The 24,042-nt window shown below is 41.2% G+C and overlaps 1 protein-coding gene across 1 annotated transcript in view; it reads right to left on the bottom strand.

Annotated features, from left to right (window-relative positions):
• Window positions 1-1,918: 1,918 nt before the first annotated feature.
• mtbp (MDM2 binding protein) overlaps window positions 1,919-24,042 on the bottom strand; it is a 69,834-nt gene continuing 47,710 nt past the window's right edge. The window contains exons 14-23 of the mRNA XM_080753223.1: window positions 23,119-23,292; window positions 21,950-22,043; window positions 19,944-20,105; window positions 17,787-17,882; window positions 16,643-16,912; window positions 13,040-13,203; window positions 12,298-12,413; window positions 8,515-8,628; window positions 6,846-6,911; window positions 1,919-3,219 (exon numbers count right to left, since the gene is read on the bottom strand). Of these exons, the coding sequence (XP_080609349.1) occupies window positions 3,184-3,219; window positions 6,846-6,911; window positions 8,515-8,628; window positions 12,298-12,413; window positions 13,040-13,203; window positions 16,643-16,912; window positions 17,787-17,882; window positions 19,944-20,105; window positions 21,950-22,043; window positions 23,119-23,292 (1,292 nt within the window). The 3' untranslated portion in view covers window positions 1,919-3,183. The remainder of the gene's footprint in view (window positions 3,220-6,845; window positions 6,912-8,514; window positions 8,629-12,297; window positions 12,414-13,039; window positions 13,204-16,642; window positions 16,913-17,786; window positions 17,883-19,943; window positions 20,106-21,949; window positions 22,044-23,118; window positions 23,293-24,042) is intronic.

Here is a 24,042-nt window from a genome sequence, read left to right as displayed (position 1 = left end):
CCCATAGAAATATGGCTACACATGGAGGCATGGCCTACACTAAGGGCCGTGCACACCAAGAATGAATAAATAGAACTATAACCGTAACTATAAATATGTCATTTTAAAAATCAAGTTAACACCCCGACTGTAACGTCAAAGATGGTGAACGCATACAGCAGAACATGTACAACACAACGTCAGAGGTTTCTGACAACATCAGGGATCCGGGTACCTCCATAATTAGTTGATAGTAGTGTTGACTTTGACAGCATATATGATTCAGTTTTTGGAATACATTTTATTTTAGTTTTAGTCATATTTTTGTCATCTGAAATTTTTTAGTTTTACTCTGGTTTTAGTCGACTAAATATCATACGATTTTAATAGTCGACTAAATGTACAGTCGATTGTGTCGACTAAAATGTATTTTGGCAGGCCTTGCCCTTGATGGCGTCGTAGTGGCTGATTTTAGGTTGCATGTTGAAAGTAGCCGATCTACAAGCTCTGTCATAGCGTGAAGCGTAAAGTGACAGGAGTATTTTATTATTCCTGTGTCACTTGCTGGATATAGCTGATTTCCAACTGGGTTGGCTTACACTAGGAGTGTGTTTTTCAAGAGAATGCACAAATGAAAGTGTGCTTCCCACACACATGGGATCGTTGCACTGTGCACAACATGCTCTATTAGCACCACTCAAAAGGGTTTAAAAAAGCAAAAACACCACAAGGTTGTCCAAGGTCAGAATGAAATGGTAGCCAATTACCTCTACTGTAATGCTCTTTTCATTTTCTTCCTTTTCTCTAGTCGTTCACTGCTTTCATTAAACCTGTCCGTCCTTAACTAATTGTTCTTGGTTCCTCTGGATCATTCGTCTGTCATTCAATGTTATATGAGATACTTAAATGGTTTCCTGTGGAAATAAGCTTAGTCTTTTCATGGATCTCCTTTTAGTAGACCTTGTACCAGTGAACTGTACCGTCATGAAACTGTACCTTTTCCTATGCAAACTTCTAATAAAGTCTTCAATCAATCAATGTATAACTGAAAGCTGACATTTCCTTGTCTTGTCACTAAGACCAAGCTAAACCATTAATAATCTATAGTAACATGTCAAAATATGTGTATTTTAAAAAACAAAATGAACTATTCCTTTATGGAGATAACAGATATATCTATGGACCACACTGACAATATTTTTGCCTTTGTCACTTTATACAAAGGACAAACCAGTGATATCTATTATTGGATGTGTGGCCGTGCATATTTATTATTGGATGTCTGACTGTGCATAGTAAGTAGCCTATAAGGCCATTTAAGGTTGTCAAAGTTTGCATTTAAGTTGTCAAGGTTTGTTCAGATGTTTTTATTTGTTTTAAAGTCACACAAAGTACCTACAGTCATTGTGATAATCCTCCCTTTAATGAGGCAGGGTAAAACACTCACAATATAACTAGCCACCCTCACGTTGAAAACCTGTGCTATAGTATAGGCTACTTTCTAAAAGCCAGGAGACTACTTTCAGAAAAGCCACAACGCCAGGATATCAGTGCATCACTCAAGTCTCTGCATCCAATAATTCTACATTACAGTCAGTAATCTGTCACTAGGTTTAAGTATCAAATCTTGTCAGAACACTGACAGCTAGGCAGGGTTCCTAACCTTATCAATCTGTACCGAGGACAAATTAGAGTTAATTGATGGTAGCTGTCAGTGAGTTATAAGCGCCACACTGTGTTGGATTGCCTGTTTGTCTGGATAAAAACGAGGATTTTTTGTACATCTTGTCAGGTACTGTATATATACTGTACATAGTTCTTAAGATACAATACTGTCAAAAAATGCTGATATTCTATCTGTGACACACTAAAAACAAGATCCAACAAAAACGTTTTTTATTGTTAGAGACAGTAAAACAAACTCTTATAATGACGTTAAGATGCATACATTTACATTTTTAAAATAATTTCAGGATTTGAAAACGTAAAAACAGTAAAAGGATAAAGTAAAAGTAAAGTGTAATTAAATTAAATTAAAAAAGAAAACAGAAAAGGTGTGCCAGCGATAAGGGGAACAGTATCTGTACCCTTCTTGTCAAACAACCAGTACAGACTGTCCTTGTCGTCACAGAACCAAGTGCCGTCACTGTCGCATAGAAACCTTGTATCTCCAAGTTTCACATTTGTACGTTTGTTCGTTAAAGCCCTGCTTCATCGTAGAAGACTGACGCACACAACTAGTGAAAACAGCAGATCTACAAGCACACGATGCGTGTGCTTGTAGATCGGCTATTTTCACTGTTAAATCGTTTTTTTAAAAACTGAAGGTTTTGGACATACAAGGTTTCCACCCGACAGCGACTAGATTGTGCCAAGTATAGATTTCTTTTAGTTTATCCACTACTGCTCTGTTGAACACTTATGGCTTATGTTTCATGGCACGCTTCAACCGGTTGGCGAGATATTACAGCGTTTGGACAAGAGTCAAAACACACACAGACACACCAATACACCAACACATGGCACGAGAGAGAGAGGCAAACACAAATACAAGTAAATCAAATAAAAGTATTAAAAGTTAATTAAATCATACTTAGTCTAATCGCTCACCACTAATCACAGTTTTAAAGGGATAGGTCACCCCCCAAAAAATGTTCCATCGATTACTCACCCCATGGAGACTTTTATTTTTTTTAGCATTTCTAAGCCAATAATTTGAGGAGACTCTTTGTGTCTCCATAGGGAACAAAGCACACTCTTTGTGTCTCCATAGGGAACCGCTGCTGGTTATCAAATTATTGGCTTGGAATGAGACAAAAACAATATATATATATGAATTCAAATCTCCGTGGTGTGAGTAATATATATATTACTCACATATATATCCGCAGAACTGTTATATGGGCTGTTATACTGTATGGGCTGTTATAATTGCTACAACTGTAACAGCCCATGTGAATGTGAACACAGTCAACTGTTCACCATGCATGTTAACCTGAAGAAAGAACAAAGATGGATTCTCCTTCAACTCCCAAGACAAAACATGTCTGCAAGAACAAGATAACGAATGTGGAAAAAAATAGTTTCTTTTGAGAGAATGGCAAATGACACAGCATCCAGACGCACAGCGCCACTGTGGTGACTTTCTTATGATTCTTTATCAAAAGGCCAGCATTTGCTATCATCTCTCTGTCTTTCTTCTCATCACTTAGAGGCCTTTTCCAACTCCCAGTCAATGACCTATAGAACAAGAGCAGAGATAATGATCGGTTTATATCAGCCATGTGGCCTTAAACAGAGGTTCAGTCCATGTGAAACAGATTTATATACTTTAATACCTACACTATATTCATAATATGTGTATAGCTGGTCTGGGCTGCCGGGGTCTGCTGGGGAAATTGAACCACAGGGGCAATTCTGCCCATTAGGCCATTCAATATTGTCGCCGGTCGTGAGTGCTTCAGCGGAGCGCAGTTTCTCTACCCTGAGACATCTGAGAGTTATTTGCGGACAACAATAGCTGATACAAGATTGCCAAATGTAGTGTACGCGACTACGCGTGCATGAGGAACCCAGCCTGTCTTGCACCCCCTGCTAGCAGCCTAGATGATATTTAGTGCAGAGTTTAACACAGGGGTTTTCAAAGTGGGGGACGGGGCACCCTGGGGGGACGGGGCACCCTGGGGTGCCGCGACGGCAGTCCAGGGGTGCCGCGAGATCATTTGATAATATTTGGAACTCAATTGGACACTTGAAAAAATATTTAGTGTCATTTTAAACTTGAAGTACAAAGTTATTTTCAGTCAGTTCTAACCAAAATGGCCATTATCTCAACGTTTCCCTCGCAACATAATCACAAAAATATCGTCACTGTCGGGCAGAAACCTCGTATCTCCAAGTTTCAAATGTGTAAGTCTTTTGGTAAAGCAAAGCCCTGCTTCATCATACAAGACTGTCGCACAAAACTAGTGAAAACAGCCGATCTACAAGCACATCGCGAGGCGTTGTGTGCTTGTAGATCTGCTGTATTCACTAGTTTAGTACATTTTATAGATGATAAATACAAAACGAACGGTTTTGGACATACAAGGTTTCCACCCGACAACGACGACATGCTATAAATATAAGGTGCTGGGAGTGAAAATTATAATGTAGGGGTGCCTCGGATTAAAAATATATATTTATGGGGTGCCCTGAGACAAAGAAGTTTGGGAACCCCTGCTTTAACTCATTGAGTGCCAGCCTATCACCACTAGAGGGCGCCCAGTGACCAGAGAATAATAGAGATATGCTGGTAATGCATGCCCAAGCCCTGGAGCCCAAGCCCAAGCCCTACTTGCCTGAACACTTTCCTTTGTGCATGTACAGGAAGAGGATGAAGTTAGCTTGAAGTTAGCTATTGGCTACCAAGCATTTTAGAAGCCTTATTTTCGTCAACTTAGCCATGATTAAACCTTGCACACCTCATGCATGGGAAAAAAACAGAGAAGAATGAGCTCTAAAAAATCCAATGCAATCCTGGATTGCATTGGAGTGGATTTGTGCAGTTTGTTCACAGCTTTCAAACAAAAAAATCCGATTGGAAATCCGTTCAGGCATTCTTGAGATAATCGCCATTATGTTTTACATGTAATGTAAACAAAAATGGCTGCCCTGTATGTTAGATGGGGTTGTATGGGGGTGGAACATGCAAAATCGCGATTGAAATCATGTTCACCAGATTTGATGGGGTCCAAAAAAAAAAAAAAAAAAAATCAAAAATTTTTTTTTCAATTTTTTTTTTTTTTTTTTTTTTTTTTTTTTAAAAAGCCGAACTTGTTCGGGATCGGCACTCTACGATACGCTAATAAAGCCGAACTAGTTCGGGATTGGCACTCAATGAGTTAACAGGCACCCAGACTAAACTGTATGAGATGCTAGTGCAGTGACAAAGAACCCAATCCCTGGCTGGTTTCCCACCCATGGCCATGAACACAGCCCATTCTGTTGGTTGGAGCACCGGGACGAAGCACAAGATACAGTGGAGAAATGGAACTCCACAATGGTGGGCAGGTTCTGGACCCCTGCACCGTCCCAAATAGCAGGGATGGGCAGGTTAAGTGATATCCAAATTTGAGAACGCACATTAAATTATGGAGTAGAGCAACCTGAATAGGCTGGCTAGGAAAGCTGGCTCTGTCGCTGGGTTTTTTGATTGACTAAATACTTTATTAGACAGAAACGCAAACAGCTCAGGGTTGCACTCAGATATGATGACACGTAGAGAAAGAGACTGCAAAAGAGCAGAAAGCCTGCAACACTCAGAAGTCGCACAGCACACAAGGAAATCCTTTTCACATGGTTTATTCACCTCTCGGGACTAGGGCTGTCACGATATGACATTTTACATGACGATTACCGTATTTTCCAGACTATAAGGCGCACCGGACTATAAGGCGCACTGTCAATGACTGGTCTATTTTTTAACTGTTTTCATATATAAGGCGCACCGGACTATAAGGCGCACATAATAGACGCTACAGTTGTGTTATGCATCCAACAGATGGAGCTGTGCTAAAGGGAATGTCAATGTCAATGAATGATCCATATATAAGGCGCACTGGACTATAAGGCGCACTGTATTTTTTTGAGAAAATTAAAGGCTTTTAAGTGTGCCTTTTAGTCCGGAAAATACGGTAACTGTCACTCAAATAATTGGCGATTAACGATTTAATTGTGTTTTTGTCGTTGATATTTACATTTCTGTTTGGTTTTTAGGCTTTGAAGTTGTACATGGTAGATATGACACATAACCTAAATATACAAAGAAATTACTGACATATTTGACAACTTACTACTTAAAAAATAACTTTGATAGTGGAAATAGCCGATCTACAAGCTCACAACGCGTCGCGATGCGACGCGTTTGAGCTTGTAGATCTGCTATTTCCACTATTTTTGACTTTTTTAAACATTTTTCAACTGGAAACGATTATGACGATTATGAAAAGTAATCACGATTATGTCAAATAATTGCGATTAGACGATTATGTAATAATTGTGACAGCCCTACTCTGGACAGAGACAACGTACGCGTTTCGACCCTTCAGTCTTCCTCAGCATTGTGAACACACGATGACACAAAAGAGTCCTGGGGACTTGTTTCCATTGTGGTCCTATGTATCCGATTAATCAACATTATCATAATGAAATAACACCAAAATACAATATCGTCAACATATATATATAAAACACTATATGTACAGTATAGGGAACTGGTTCCAAAACACTGGGTCGAGACCCATTTTTATGGGTTCATTAATTTTTGGTTTCCTACATTTGGATTTAAATATTATTGTTTAAAAACATTTTCAAAAAACATTCCCCAAAAATATTTTCATGAATAGTAATTTCATTAAAAAAAAATTAATTAAATTAAATTAGAAAAAGTAGTAGTGAAAATAGCCGATCTACAAGCTCACAAGGTGGCATGAAGTGACGCGTTGTGAACTTGTAGATCGGCTGTTTTCACTAGTTTGGGTCCCAGTCTAATTTCTCTTTTGGGTCCCAGGCAAATGACTTGGCTTTTGAGCTACAAAGTTAAGGAACCACTGCTATAGGGCATCCCGCACTCTGGTGGCAGTGCCGGCTGTGGGTGTCGCTTACGTTTCTGAGGTAGCTAGTCAGATATGAGGGCATGGAGGGCAGAGCCCCTTTGACTGTCTTGAAAGCCAATCTCATTTTTAATTGCTTAACCCTGTCTTCTACCCCAAGCCATCCCATAATGTGTTGGTAATACCGTGTTAGGTTACCCTGGACGAGGGGAAGAAGGTAGCGAAGGTGCGCATAACGAGGAAGCTGGACACCATCGCGGAAAACATTGTTACCTGTTTAGCGTTAATGCTGGCGGCCTTCTTCATCTCCTCATGCAGGCCTCGAGACGTCTTCAAATCCTGCAACATTCAAAAGAGGAGAGGAGCACATTCTCATTCAGGAAGAATAAAAAGATGGACCACATTTTTATTACAAACACACATACTGTAGAGCAGGGTTTCTCGGGTGACGTGGCACCCCAGGGTGCCGTGATGCAAGTCCAGGGTGCCGCAGAATACTTTGATAATATTTGGAATTCATTAACACTTTGTAAGCCACGGGGAGCCCCTTAATGTTAAAACCGTAGTATATCGCACATCCCAGCAAGGAGTCTCAGCCACGCCGTACTTTCCCGGACTTTGTCATTAAAACCGGAATAAATGATTTTGATCCGAAAATCGGCGATCGTCTAACCTTCCCTAGTCACCGCTCGTCCATCGGTGGCTCATGGCTGCAGAAGTGAAAGTGAAACAGAAGTGACTCTCATGGCCTCTCCTTCTTCAGCCTTCCTTCCTCCCACCCACTTGTTGTTTGGACGTTAGCACTAGCAGAGCTGGAGTGCTAGGTGCTAGGCTATCCAAAGTGGACACATCGACTGTTCAGTCACTCCTGGACTATATGCATGGATCGTTATGCGCGCGGATCGCGCACGCGAAATGCACGGGGAGATCGATGCTCGGCCAAAACCACCACTTTATCCCAACGGAGATCGAGAAAATCACGGTGAGCTAATGACCTGGGGGAAAAAAAAAAGAAAAAACAACGGCGCTGTCCAAGAAGGAGGGGCGGCGGGCTCATGTTTATAAACATAATATTATGTCTCAGATCACAATACAATAATAGAAATTTCACGGCTAATCTACCAACCACCATTCTATTTCGGACGGCAAAGGATTAATATCGCTTCAGTTAAACCCAGGGGTTAAAGCCAAAAAAAAAAAAAGAATCCCAAGACCCTTATTTTCAGAACATGTCCCAATATGTGATTTTAGAAACATGGCGCACGCAGTACACACCAATATTTTGGGGTGTTTCCCTGAAATTCTGAAATGCCTCCACTGAATGTGTGTGTGTGTGTGTGCCAATCCATGCTTCATTTTATAGAAGTATCTTCTGAAGTTCTGTTGTATTCCATTGCTAGTCTGGCCAATTCAAATACTCATATCTTGAAATTATAACTGCTTTTTGGTTTGGAGATCACTTGACTAGCGTTTTGACGACTTTGTGATTCACACCGCAGCATATCGCCCCCCTTGTTTATTTGTTTCGCCTTTTTTTCCCTTTTCTCTATAATGTTGACAGATAACCTTTCCTCAGTGACATTTGCAAATCTTTCCTCCTAAGCATATTTAAGTACTGTTAATATGACAGAGTAAGATTTTCACTTGGTTGGGGACCCTGGAAAACGTCAAATTTCTTTTTAGGGTCTTGAGCTAAAAATAAATAAAAATGGGAACCACTGGAAGACACATGTTCTGGTATCACATATTAACACTGATGTCCACATATTGGCTCCCACGGTGGTGATTTGTTGAAGCTGCAGTCCTGGCCATGTTTCAAAAACAATTAATTTCTACTACCAACCCCCTGATAATTCGATACAAAGATAAAAGGACAGGTAAGTGTAAACAGCATAAAAGGACAGCTGCTGCAGCGGTGTCTGTGTGAAACAAAGCTACTAACCTTGAGGTAGAATTTGGAGATTTCAAACAGCTTCTGGCTGCAGACGTTGAAGCATTTATGTTCGGAGGTGATCCCATGGTGTTTCAGCGTTTTGGCGACCACCTCCTTCAGCATCTGATGAGAGGGGAGACACACACATAGATGAACAGACGTGTACAGTACAACGCACGCGAGCACGCACGCACGCACGCACACACACTTTTGAGGTATTTTTACTTTACTTGAGTATTTCCAATTTCCAATATTTTACTTCTACTCCACTACATCTCAGATCCAAATATTGTACTTTTACTCCACTACATTTATTCGAAAACTTTAGTTACAGGTAACTTTGCAGAAATAATTCATTCAAAAAAACTTACATAAACCACTTTATACCTTGGCTATTTGAAAATAGCTGATATCTTCAAGCTGATCGCGACGCCCTGTGAGCTTGTAGATCTGCTATTGTCAAACATTTTTGTACTTTTACTTTTGGTAGATTTTGATGCCAACGCTTTCATACCTGAATTCCGGACTTTTACAGAGTATTTCTATATTGCAGTATTGATACTTTTACTTAAGCAAAATATGTGAGTACTTTTTCCCCCACCGCACGCACGCACGCACGCAGACACACACACACCCCCACACACACCCCCCCCCCACCCCACACACACACACACACACACACACACACACACACACACACACACACACACACACACACACACACACACACACACACACACACACACACACACACACACACACACACACACACACACACACACACAGTCAGTAGACCTGAAAAATCATTACACCCACCTGCATTAATTTCCTACATAACCGTACACTCATTTGTTCAGATTCTAATTATAACCATACCATGGCCCATTTTCAAAGTTGAAATGTTCTAAGGACATCCTTTGTTACGTATACACATAAACACATGTGTGCACATACAAGCACATGCATCCACAGCACACATTGTTACGAGGGCAAAAAAAAAACACTAGTTTTTCACCCCACTCACACCACAATGATTATTCTGGGGGAAATGTCATAAATTATTACGACGAATCATCGGTGCCATTTAGTCTCGATGGGGTTAGGAGGGCTGCTTTTAATCTTTGTCCCGGAATAAACGACCGTCATTATTTTTGCATAACGCCAACCCGTTGGCTTCCGGAACTGGCGTTCAGGTGATAAGCCTGTTTGCATAGTAATCAGACCAAGCCAAGGTCTTCCAGCTCAGGACGCAGGCTGTGAGATGCATGTGGAGAAGGTGAATCAGTGTTTGTGTGTGGATTATGTGTGAGCTTATGAACAGTATGTACAGTATGTGCTAAGTATGAGAGACAGAACATGCACAATAGTACTGTAGGTGTATGTTAACCCATGAGGCTGATTCTGCAAATTGTCTTAAATCCTAGCAGTAAAAAAATATGTTTCTGGGGCGCCCGCTGGCCTAGTGGTCAAGGCGCATACCACATATACTAGGATGTGATGCCTGCTGGCGTCGCCGGTTCGATTCCCGATCCGGACGACCTTTGCCACATGTCATTCCCCATCTCTCTCCCCATTTCCTGTCAGTCTACTATCCTATCAAATAAAGGCATACAAAAAAAAAGCCCCAAAACAAATCTTAAAAAATATATATATATATCGTTGCTGTCGGGTGGAAACCTCGTATCTCCAAGTTTCAAATTTGTATGTTCTTTCGCAATAAAGCTCTGCTTCATCATACAAGGCCGTCGCACAAAAGTAGTGAAAACAGCAGATCTACAAGCACACAACGCCTCGCACCTGCGAGGCGTTGTGTGCTTGTAGATCGGCTGTTTTCACTAGCTTAAATCATTTTTAAAATGATAAATGCAAAACGAACGGTTTTGGACATACAAGGTTTTCACCCGACAACGACGATATGTTTCTATGATGGCTGGTGCTCAAACTTTTCATGTCAAGGACTTGTGGGTGAACTACTCCTTTAACGTCCTGTCCTGTTCAGCATCAGCACTTTATCTGTTGGTACCATGAAACGTTTATCTGACCTCAGTTCCTGACAGCAGGAACATAATGACAGAGAAAGTGTTCATCAATCTATTCTAAACCAAACAAATCAGCTGATTACAGTGTAATAAAGTGACAATATTAAACGTTTTAATCAAATTAAGTTCTTGAGTGTATAAATAATATTATAACTATGCTTCAGCATATCGAAGGCTGCTTTCGGGATTTTTTGTAAATCTGTGAAGAAATTGTATTTGTATGCCAGTTTAAGTGGTTAAAATACCTTTTCATTGTAGAATTCACAACTCAGTTTTGGGAAATTAGTGTGCACAAAGTATTGATGTACTTGCAGTAAATGAAAAATAAAGTAAAGTTGTAAATACCACAATAATAATGTGTGGTTGACTCACCACACTGTTTGGGAGCGATTCATTACTGTATACCCAACTTTCTCCATTAAGCCATGTTTTGTCAAAATGTGCAAGCAATGCTTCATAGAATGCTTGCGGGGAGAATAAATAATTATTTCTTCATTATTTTATGCAGGGTCAACGGGAGTCTAATTATTTCCGTGTCTTGCGCAACAGGGCCTTGCCAGTGGCAGCCAGACAATGCACACTCCTACTTACACAAAAGAACAAATATGTTTTTCAATTTTTTTTTGTATATGTTGTGAGCTACAAGGACACTGCCTGCCTAGTAGCCTCTGAAAACTAGTCACTGTCTTGTCTCCTCTTTATCAACACACATGCACACAATCGCACGCACACGCACACACGCACACACACACAGTCACACACACACACACACACTCACAAAGAGACACAGTTTCCCTGTCTCTCTCTTCCCCCCCTCCGTCTCCTGTTGTGTTATCATAAAGCTGCATGCAGCAGGGGAGAACTAGCGGAGAACAAAAAGGGGGTTCACACTAAGGTCTCGGGTTTTAAATGTTTCTGTTTCAGACATTACAGTTGTGTAGCGCTAGTGTAAACATCTCATAGAGTCCATAGAGTGCAAAAGTGCATTTCAGTCCGTGTTGGACTTTCCTCCAGTAGAAAGTGAGACAATGTGCATGATTGATGAGTCACCCTATACAGTACCATGGGTTACTCAACAGCTGCACCTGTCAGTTATCTACATCAGATGAGATAAGATAGCCATTCATTGATCCCCAGGGGGAAATGCAGGTGTCATAGTAGCAACAGTAGTAAGTGTGAAATACATAATAAATTAGGCACTGGGTCGATATTAATCCAAAACAGCAGACGGTGTCAGAGACAATCCAAAACAAAAACAGCACTGAGAGTGCAGGTCATAATCTACAGTGGGTTTTGATTGCATACTTTTGCAGTCGTGAATCTGATGGCATTACATTACAAGCATGTTAGAATAATATACTATAATTCCATAGCATTTACATGCACTCAATGCTCATACATATATTCTGAAATGATGTACACATGTTGGCTTTTACAAAATGAGGCCTATTGTGATAAGTTTACTACAAAGATACACCAGAACTGTAAGTTATCGCCCTGCTCACCTGCTCATTACCTCCACTTAATATATATATATTTTTCAAACCCTGTTGTTTTTTTCCACCAGCGATTCATGCATTTTAAGAGGTTAAGATGCAGTGGCATCATAGCAGTGTGGTGTAAAACATGAAAAGAAAGGGATCTGAAGTGATTACAATGTCTCAGCCCTCTGACATAAATAACACAACAATGCACAAACACACACACACACACACGCGCGCACACACACACACACACACACACACACACTTACCCTGTGGTGTTTCTGGGAGCGTGACTCCTTGGCAAGTTTCTCCTCTGCTGTCAGTGCCTGAGATGTCTTCTGCTGAGGTGGTCTAGGCTTGTCAGCAGTGGAGGGGTTCACTAAACCTGGGGAATAACATCACGAAATGTGACATATTAATTAAGTTTGATTTGATCTCAATGCAAAATTCATATATATTTTTTTCATGTTCAGGTCAACAGAAAGAGTGCTTACTGATAATGTATTGCCAATGGAGACTTGACGGTGCTTCCTAACTTGTGTATTCATATGCCAACCCCAGGGGGGTCGCCAAATTATTTTGGGGGGTTGCCATGATGATCAACTTAATGTGAAACATTGTTTTCTCACTCAACAGTGAAAAAAACAACATAAAGTTTAAGTGTATAGAGTATCAGCACATGTCTAAAGTGACAATTTAAGGACCTTTTAATACCTCTAAAATGACAAATTAAATATTGGTGAAATAGTCAAATATTAGAGGCAGAAATTGTGAAAATCGACATGCTCACAACGCCGTGAGCATGTAAATCGGCTATTTTCACAATATAACCATGTTATACAAAATGTACGTGTGACTGTGTGTGTATGCGTTCCATCCTCAGCATCCTCCTACAGATACACTCACTATCCCTCCTCCTGTCCATCTCAGTTTGGACTCTCTGGCTTTATCTCAAACATCTAACGTGCGCTGACCTGCGCTAAGCAGTCAACCCCAGTCCCGGCGTCTTACCTGAAGATGTCCGTTTCGTAACCGAGGCAGAGGAGGAGGACAAGGACGAGGCTGACTGAGTCCTGAGCGGCTGCTGTCGTAGTGACTTCACACAGGGATGAGGAGGCCCACTGCTGCTGCTGCTCTGGGAGCCCAGAGAATCACTGCTCTCTGACTTGGCCAGCCTATCGCACACATGCACACACACACACACACACACACACACACACACACACAGCTGAGCATTAGTGATTCTAGAATCATGTGCAATCGCTCACTGGGAGCCAGGGAGCGCACACACTCATGTTATCGACTTTGTTCTATTATTCTTATTCTGCCCCCATCTTTGGACCATTCCAACTTCTTCATACTTTTCTTCATACCTAGAAATTTATGCTTCAAACTTTGAAATGCTCAGCTTCTTTTGGGAATCGTGGGCTTCTTTTAGAAGTGTTGAGAATGGAGAGTCAGAGGGAAGAACTTTCACATTTTGTCTTTGTTGCAATCCTACTACTTCAACATGCTCTAAACTTAGACTACATTCAGCTACATATTGAGACACTTAAGGGAGAATTCCGGACGAGTGTTTTTTTATGGTAATCTGATGTTATTCCATCCATTAACCAGTGACAGAGGAAAAAAAGAGAATAATCGTTCCATTTCTAGCGAGTTAGCTCTGACTGGAGTGGGTGGGATTTAGCGGCGTTTCGCATTTTTGCGCCAGCCCAATATTGACAACACTGTGGAGATGTCTCCGCCATAATGAAGAACAGATTTAAACAAGAAAAATGAATTGTTGAGTGACAAAAATAAGAGATTTAGCGTAAAATCCCATTGTTCGCGATTCCATCGCGAGCTACCGAGGACTCTAAATAATTAAAAAATGAATAAAAATCATGTACAGATGGTTCTGGAATATCATAACATCAGATTAACGCTAGGTCGGAATTCTCCTTTAACTTTTTAATATACTGTTTGAGCTACTTGATGAGAGTTTAATAGTTCTGGATTTGCAATACCAACTAAAAATGAAATGTTCAGCTTGCTAGAGTGGAGCCATATGGAAAAATAACTAATTAAATTCCTACTTTTTGTTCACAGGAAGGTACATTAATTCCTCTCAAATGCCATTTCTTAAACATATTTTCTTCACAACTGTTTTCAGGGAGCCCAAACTGTTTATTCAGGAACAGTATTTATTCTGGTAGTTCAATGTGTTACTACTCGCTAAGCCATGACAGGAAGATACAAATGTTTTAAATTCACTGCTTGAATTCTATTGAAATGATAATATTAGTGTGCTGACTGTCACTCACTGTCAGAGCTCCGACGTTGCAACTGGGAAACAGGCTTAACATAATGCTGACCACTGTCAAGGCAGAATGCTGACATTTAAAATGCCCCTCATTAAGACCATTGCAATGTCCCCACTGTGGACGGTGTCTGGATCTCACTCTAAAGAACACCAAAAAGAATGTCTCATATACTAGCGAAAGGTGAGTCCTGACAAAGTCAGAGCAAATGTGAGTATGAGATTGAAGAAAAGAGGTGTGTTTGTTTGTGTGTGTGTGTGTGTGTGTGTGTGTGTGTGTGTGTGTGCGTGCGTGCGTGTGTGTGTGATAAAGTCCGAGCTGTAAGCTATGTGACCGAAAGCAAGGTTGTATTAGAAAAGACAGAGGATCAATGTATATACCGTATGTATAGAGAGAGAGAGAGAGAGAGAGAGAGAGAGAGAGAGAGAGAGAGAGAGAGAGAGAGAGAGAGAGAGAGAGAGAGAGAGCAGCAACCACAGCTCAAACAAGAACTCCTGCCTGAAAGTAAACCGTTCAGAAGGGATGGGTACCCAAAATTCAGTTCCAAGCAGAAACCGATAAGGAAGTGGCAGGGAACCGGGTACCCATAAAAATAATGGAATTTCGGTACTGCATATCGGTTCTTTGATGCACTAGTACAAAAATAATAACAATAAATAAATAATAAACATTTACTTTTATAAGTACTGTTCAAATAAAGGCCTTTATGATTACATTACATATATATCTTCAAAGACGTTATTTGACTATCTGTCAGGACCTGTCTGACTTGTATTCCGCACACACACACACACACACACACACACACACACACACACACACACACACACACACACACACACACACACACACACACACACACACACACACACACACACACACACACACACACACACACACACACACACACACACACACACACACAGTAGTGTGTTGGGTTAGAGCGCCGCGAGCAACAGCCAGCCAGCCAGGCAGGCATGCAAATATGGACCGTGGAAAGCGCGGTGTGGTTTCTTTACAGCAGAGAACGCAATTCATTTAGTCATTGTTTTCTACTTACTTTTTACCAACATACAAGGTTTCCACCTGACAGCGTTGACAAGCTAATGAGAATTTCCACAATTTTGGTGATTATCTCCCACACATGCACGCCTCATGCATAGGCCTGTCACAATTATTGCATAATTGTCTAATCTCAATTATTTGACATAATCGCAATTATTTTGTCACAAACGTTTACATGTTGAAAAATGTTCATATATTTTCAAAGATTTTCAAAAATAGTGGACACAGCCGATCTACAAGCTCACAACGCTGTGAGCTTGTGTAAATCGGCTATTTCCACTATCAATGTTCTTGTTTAAGTATATACAGTAGTTGTCAAATATGTCAGTAATTTCTTTGTATATTTAGGCTACGTGTCATATCTGCCATGTGCAACTTCAAAGCCTGAAAGTCAAACAGAAATGTAACTGACAACAACAAAAAACGAATTAAATCGCTAATCGCAATTATTTGAGTGACAATTAATCGTCATGTAAAAAGTTCAAGTTCATTTATTGTTAAAGGGCCACTTCACCTCTGGGACAACGCATGATGATGATGCATTTTGCATCCTCATTCTGCATCATATGATGCAAAAATGTAATGCATCACTAGTCATGCTGAAATACTAAAATATCTCAAAACACAGATTGAACACAACAAATAATAATAAGGATTGTGTTGATCGTGTCCAAACAACAATAAAATAAGATCTAGTTGTCCCAGAGGTGAAGTGGCCCTTTAAAGGACAACTTTGTTTTTTTACAACAAGGGTTCATATTTTAGATTGTAATTAGAGAAAATAAAAAGTAATTGTTGAAATGTTTTCATTTGCTTTGTTCTATTGTTTTATCGCGTTTACCGTGCTAAAATGTGGGGCATGCGTACGCATGGGGGCATGCGTACAAGTGGCTAAATACTGTATGTCTTTTTAGACACAATAAGCCAGCAGTTTCTTTATTGCTATTTACAGTTTACTATTAACACTTCTAGCCCCCATAAGTCACATCCAACCATGAAAGGTTGTGTTGTATCTTGGGAATGGGATTTTTCTGTGTAAAATGACATATTTAGCCACTACGCATGCCCTCAACCACTGAAATAAGAATCTCTAAAATAATAGAAAGAAGTAAATGAAATCAATTTAACACTCATCTTTTATATTCTTTAATTACAATCTAAAATATGAACCGTTGTTGTAAAAAACTAAAGTTGTCCTTTAATCGTGACAGCATGCACGCACAGTCGCACACACACACACACACACCTCTTGCGGGACTGCCCTCCGGGGACGTCGGGGGCGTCCCAGGACATGCGCTTGAGGCGCGCCACGTCCGCGTTCTGCAGCATCTCCCCGTCGGGCACGCTGCCCGGCTCCGACAGCACGGCGGGCGAGGGGGCGGGGCTGAGCGCCCAGGGCACCACGGAGCAGGGCTCCTTGGAGCAGGTGGTCTGGGTCTCGTAGCGGATCAGACGGGACTGGAGGCGTACCATTCCCCGGTCCCGGTCCAGGGCCCGCTGCTCGTCCAGGCAAAACCTGGAGATGGAAAGGAAAAAAAGGTTTAGAACGGGTACACATTATTGTGTATCATTATTTCATGCTTTAACTATTGAAAAATAGCAGATATACAAGCTCACAGCGCGGCACCGAGTGCCGCGCTGCGAGCTTGTAGATCTGCTATTTTTTAAAAATCGTGAAAATTTGAATTTTGACCCGATTCTATAAGTGTCTTTTGAATCCTTCTAAGACTTTTTGAAAAACCTTTGTTTCTATGTCAGCAATCTGGCCAGCCATCGTCAAAGAAAAGGTACTTTTCACTTAAATGGAGCTCAGTTAGCCTGTTCTTGAGAGACTACTATGTCAGTGGTTCTCAAACCTTTTCATGTGAAGGACCCCCAAAATTATATGTATTTGGCCACGGACCCCCATCTCAAAAATCAAATATTACGGTATGTTTGTATGTTCTCTTTACCAAAATACATTTATATATTGTATTGTGATGATAATATAAATGTTGTTCTTAATACAAATAAATATCAAAAATATGTGTGCAACGCATTGTCAACTTTATTTAAGCTCATATATATACCCATATAATACACCCACATAATACAAGCTCACAACGCATCGCGATGCCACGCCTTGTGAGCTTGTAGATCTGCCATTTCAGAGCGCAACCAAACATAACATGACTTGTCTTTTAGTTCTACTGGAACTCTTCTCTCCCTAAAATGTTAGTCTAGTATTTATTTGCTGCTGAAATTGCCAACGCATTGCCTTAGTTTTAGTCATCGTAGCCTAGTTTTCATCTAGTTTTTATTCCGTTTTTGTCAGTGGAAAAAAAGGCAGTCGAACATTTTTCATCACAGTTTTTAATGGAGGAAACCAACACTGGCGTGAAGACACTCACTCTATGCCGTGGTAGCGGGATGCCGAGGCCTGGCTGAAAGGCAGCCGGCTCACCTTCCCGGGAGTCAGCTCTGCTGATAACTGGAATGCATTATCACTGCTGGGAGAGAAGAAAAGGGTGGAGGGGGAGAGAGAGAGAGAGAGAAGCAAGGAAGAAAGCAGAAGAGAGACTCGAGGTGGTAGTGCATGGGGTTGGGAGAGGAGAGAGGCGTATAATAGAGGGAGAGAGAGGAAAAGGAGCAGAGACGAACACAGTCAATTAGATACACATAATTCACACGGACATGATTTCGTTTCGCTTAATAACAACAGGGGTTCCTGCTCTCCTCTCCGAGCAAGACTAATCTCCCAGAGACAAACAGGCTTACTTTTGGCTGACAGAAACGTTATTACGGCTAATTGATGAAAACTCCCAGCGCTAGAATAATGTATTTCCTGCCCCCAGACGAGCCCCCGTTGTATTCGCTACCCGACTGGAATGCATTTTCAGCCTGGCAGGCTGCGGGCTCGCTGTCGACAGCTGATGAGCCTAATCAAATCCTCGTTATGGACCCATCAAATCTGTCATCCCCCACCATTCGGACACCCAACTCGTAAACAAACTACGTAATAAAGTCCAAACAGATGCCAAGTATGTCCGCGTTTGAGTATCTGCCAGGGTTATTTTCAGTGCATGGTTATGTCTGTGTATACTGTAGGTATATATAGTATTGTGCAAATTTATGAGGCTATTGTTTTTCCGTTTTAACTCTCAAATACCTGGAACGCGCCCGAGTCGCGTTAGATTTGAACCACTTTAACCATTAGTTTATGCTTTAACTATTGAAAAATAGCAGATATACAAGCTCACAGCGCGGCACTCGGTGCCGCGCTGCGAGCTTGTAGATCTGCTATTTTTGAAAAGTCGTGAAAATGAGTGCAAGTCTTTGAATATCTTTGACCCGATCTTTGACCCGACTTCTAAATCCTTCCTCTAAATCAGCTGTTCTCAAACTTTTTCATGTCAAGGACCCCCAAAATTAAATTTATTTGGCCACAGACACCCATCTCAAAATATGTTGTTCCAGCTAGGGACCCCCCAGAAGCAGAGATTTGAGTAACAAAAGTCTGCTTTGAAAAATATATATTGAAAAATGTGCACACATTTTCAAGATTTTTCAAAAATAGCAGATCTACAAGCTCGCAGCGCGGCACTCGGTGCCGCGCTGTGAGCTTGTATATCTGCTATTTTTCAATAGTTAAAGCATTCAATAATTCTAGGCCTAAATGTTTTAATGTCTAGCCATCATTCTGAAAGTATAATCTTCCTCTGTGCTTTGGTCTGTGTGTCCATCTACTGCCTATCTACAGCAGTGTTTCCCAAACATAGGATCGGGACACGCTTTTGGGTCACGGACTGGTTCTTATGTGTCTTGAGTAAACATTCCTTTTCCAAAAATGTTTTCAGATGAAAGGAAATAGACTAGATTTCCAAAAAATATCGCTCCACAAGCTTACAACACGTTGGGATCGCGACACTTTGTGAGCTTGTAGATCTGCGATTGTCACTATTATTGGTTAATTTATAATGTTTTTTTTGTAAGTTTGGCTCCTGGTGAGTGAGACACCATATGTGCTGTAATGCAGGGGTCTTCAACAGAGAGTCCGGGACCCCTAGGGGGTCCTCAGAGTTACTACAGGGCGGCCGCAAATCTTTGTGTGATAGGATCAAGTTTTTTTACATTAACCACTTGAACCATAGCCTATTCTGAGTGGAACATTAGCCAAAAATAGCAGATCAACAAGCTTACAATGCCTCGCGCTGCGAGGCGTTGTAAGCTTGTAGATCGGCTATTTTTGGCAAAGAGGTTTGCAGAGGGAAAAGAAGAGCAGACTAAAGTATTTGACGGTTAATGTCTGAAAATACACATTACTCCAACATGATGACAGTGCTGTCAAACAAGCCTAAGCTGTCTAAGAAATCTCTGGAGAATTTTAATCTGCAACACAATTTTATACATTATGTAGTGGGGGTTCCTGCTTCATCTCTCTCTCAGCTAAGAGGTCCCTGGCCTGAAAACGTTGAAGACCCCTGCAGTAATGTATAATGTATCTTTTGGTTTTGTGTTGAAACGTGTGGGAACCATTGATCTATTAGAGCATGTCTATGAAGACGTACCCTCCTCTCTGGACCAGCAGCGGCTGCAGCTCCCCAGCAGGATTACCGTCAGGTGTGAAGTGTTTCAGAAGCTCTTTGGCGTCCAGCAGGGCAAAGGAGCTCTTCTGACCGTCCTTGGGACCCAGTAGACTGTCACTAGAGCCTGGACCAGACAGACCCACTCTGAAAGAGAGAGAAGAAAATAATTAGTGTGGTTGAAATTAGGGCTGCGAATCTTTGGGTATCCCACGATTCGATTCAGAATCGATTTTTGGGGTCACGATTCACGATTTCTTTCGATTCTTTCAAATCCAGGCGATTCAAATTCAGAAACGATTATTTTCTGATTTAAAAACAATTCTCTATTCAAAACGATTCTCTATTCAATTCATATATCAGGATCTACTCCAGTCTGCTGGCATGAGAGCAGAGGACATTTACGTAGCTTTTATAATTGTAAAGGTTTTATTATTGCAATAATATAAATAACGGTAAATCCAATACAACATGTCTGATTTATAATATCTAATAAATAATAATGAATAAAAAAAACGATTTTTGGAAAATAAGAATCGATTCTGAATCTTACCATGTTAGAAACACGATTCGAATTCAAATTTTCCTGCACCCCTAGTTGCAATAGGCAACCAGACTATTGTTCAAGGTCTAAGAACTTTTATGTCACCTAAAGTGAACCTGTTTTCGGTTAACCTTTTTCTGTAAACTTTTATGTCGCCTGGAGTAAACCTCTTTGCATTTCACTTTCTGTAATCCCAAAAGTCCATTGCGTTCAATGGATGTTTTTTGTAACCTTTTATGTAACCCCACAAAGTCCATTGAGTTCAGTGGATGTGCTTCATTTGACATCACAATACATCTCTGCTGTTGGGCCGAAACCTCCCAACTCCACAATGTTCATTTTCTGGAAAATTAGCTCAAGTGGAGTTAGGAGGTTTTGACCGAAGGGCTTTTTACTACTTTTCATTGGTTCAATATTATGTTAACCAACACACAGACGTAAAGGGTGTTCAATAGCACATATTTATGAAAAAAAGAGGGCCAATCGGGTGGAGTTAGCTGGTTTGGCAGAAAGTGTGGAGTTAGGAGGAGATATACAAGCTCACAGCGCGGTACCGAGTGCCGCGCTGCGAGCTTGTAGATCTGCTATTTTTGAAAAGTCGTGAGAATTAGAATGTTGACCCGATTCTATAAGTGTCTTTTGAATCCTTCTAAGATTTTTTGAAAAACCTATGTTTCTATGTCAGCAATCTGGCCAGCCATCGTCAAAGAAAAGGTCCTTTTCACTTAACTGGAGCTCAGTTAGTCTGTTCTTGAGAGACTACTATGTCAGTGGTTCTCAAACCTTTTCATGTGAAGGACCCCCAAAATGATATGGATTTGGCCACGGACCCCCATCTCAAAATATTTCGTTCCAGGGACCACCCAGAAGCAAAATTTGAGTTACAAACATTCGCTTTGAAAATACATATATTCAAAGATTTGCACACATTTTCACAACTTTTTCAAAAATAGCAGATCTACAGCCGCGCTGCGAGCTTGTATATCTGCTATTTTTCACTGGTTAAAGCATTCAATAATTCTAGGCCTAAATGGGTTAAGGAAATTGTGAGGTTTGGCTGAATGTGAAGGAACATAAAACGACTGCAGGACGGATATCATTCCCAACATCACCACACACAGTACTACGGTGTATTTGGTTATTATTTATTTGGTTTATCTTAACAGGGGCCATCATGCACAACAGAAGTGCTGGGCCAGAGTTACTGTAGCTACAGTACGTGGCTCATTTGCTTCTGTGGTCCCCGGACAGGGAGACGTTAAAGCACTGTGGAGATCAAACGCACCCCAGGAACATAAGGACAGCGCGTCCACAGAGCCGCACACACGCTGAGGCTGCAGCCACCGTGAATCAAGCTTTATGTCCCCAAACGGAGTATGATAAGCAACAATAGCTCTTTAATGCCTAATAAAAGTGATGTTCCCATGCGTTGTAAAGCGTGATTTACCTCTTCTGCTGTCGTCTCCTCTGCAGGTTCTCAATGTTGTGGAGGACACTCCTCTCTGGCCAATCAGACTGCTGGGAGGAGATGCTCTTCAGCTCTGCATGCATCAGGGAGAAAGTACAACTAGGCTTTAGTGTCAGTTAATACAACGTTACATAATTAGGAGTATCTAGAGAAGGGGCAGGCAAACGTAGGCACGTCTGCCAACATCGCACGGGGGAGGGTGATCACTGGCACACTGGCATAAGTGTGTGAGAGAGTGTCAGTCAGTTAAATTAAGTCCCCTCACACCTATATACAAATTACATTTTGCGCATGATTCTACGTTCATTCAAATTCCTAACTCTGACTGGGGAGGGAGTCTGGGAGATTGCCTAATGATCATTACACCCTTATGTAAAAGAAAATATTGTAAAAACAAATGAAGGTTGTTATGTATAGACTATGGACAATCAAATTCAGTTGCAAATATTACATTTCGATGAGGTATCATTAAACCCGAGAGCCTGAACATAAGGTTTTAAGACGTGGTTGAAACCCATTTAGGCCTAGAATTATTGAATGCTTTCACCAGTGAAAAATAGCAGATATACAAGCTCACAGCGCGGCACCGAGTGCCGCGCTGCGAGCTTGTAGATCTGCTATTTTTGAAAAAGTTGTGAAAATGTGTGCAAATCTTTGAATATATGTATTTTCAAAGCGAACGTTTGTAACTCAAATTTTGCTTCTGGGTGGTCCCTGGAACTAGATATTTTGAAATGGGGGGTCCGTGGCCAAATAAATATCATTTTGGGGGTCCTTCACATTTGAGCACCACTGACATAGCAGTCTCTCAAGAACAGACTAACTGAGCTCCAGTTAAGTGAAAAGGACCTTTTCTTTGACGACGGCTGGCCAGATTGCCGACATAGAAACATAGGTTTTTTTTCCAAAAATCTTAGAAGGATTCAAAAGACACTTATAGAATCGGGTCAAAATTCTAATTCTCACGATTTTTCAAAAATAGCAGATCTACAAGCTCGCAGCGCGGCACTCGGTGCCGCGCTGTGAGCTTGTATATCTGCTATTTTTTTTATATTTAAAGCATAAAATATTGCGTCATAATGTGTAGAGATAAGCTGGCTATGCAATACAGTGGTATTTCTTGTACTGTATCGGTCCTTCCACTGTACCCGAGGTCTTAGTTGGTGTGTTGGTGGTGCTATCTAGGACGTCCCGTAGGCGGGGGGCAGCAGCAGCTAGAGAGGCATGGTTCATCTTCAGGTACTGCTCTCTGGCCAGGTTCAGCAGGACCTTCAGGTCATTCACTGGTATGGTGGCTGGGCTTGATGCCTCTGCTCGCCTCCCTGTACAAACAGAGAGTACAGACTGCTGTTAAAGGTGATACATCATGAAATTTCACTTTTCCTATTTTTTGGGGTCACACTAGCACCTTCTATCCTCACAAAGTCCCATTTCTGACCGTTGTGTCTTTCTCTGGTTTTGGGAAGGCGAAGGTTAAAAGCATCCCACGGGTTCTCAAAACAGGCTGTCCAGATTTGCTGCCGTCGATGACGTCATCGACCGACGTTTTTTTTTTTTTTTTTCAACAAAGATTCTTTTTCAAAAAGATTTTGGGGTGGGGTGGCGCAGTTCAGGCCAAAGGTGGTACTGCAGCTGAAAATGCTCTGAAGAGCCATTCAAAAATGAGAGAGGCTCTCTATTCAGGAGTGGTAATTTAGCCTCAAACCTTTTGAAAAACGTTTTTGGGACATAAACAATATGAAATGAATACTTTTTAAATGCATGGTGTATCACCTTTAATTTTGACAGCCTGAACAAACTTTTCAGAACAAGGCTGACGCAGGGTCGCCCGCTGGCCTGGTGGTCAAGGCGCGTACCACATACTAGGCTACGATGCCTGCTGGCATCGCCGGTTCGATTCCCGATCCGGACGACCTTTGCCACATGTCATTCCCCATCTCTCTCCCCATTTCCTGTCAGTCTACTGTCCTATCAATAAAGGCATAAAAAGCCCAAAAACAAATCTTAAAAAAAAAAGAACAAGGCTGACGCACACCTCAAAGGTTGGTGCCAGGTACGTAGGACAAAAAGTG

Source organism: Nannobrachium achirus, assembly GCF_963921795.1.
Source record: "Nannobrachium achirus genome assembly, chromosome: 2".
Classification (NCBI taxonomy): domain Eukaryota; kingdom Metazoa; phylum Chordata; class Actinopteri; order Myctophiformes; family Myctophidae; genus Nannobrachium; species Nannobrachium achirus.
The sequence above is the reverse complement of the archived record's forward strand: the minus strand, read 5'-3'. Positions and strand labels throughout refer to the sequence as shown.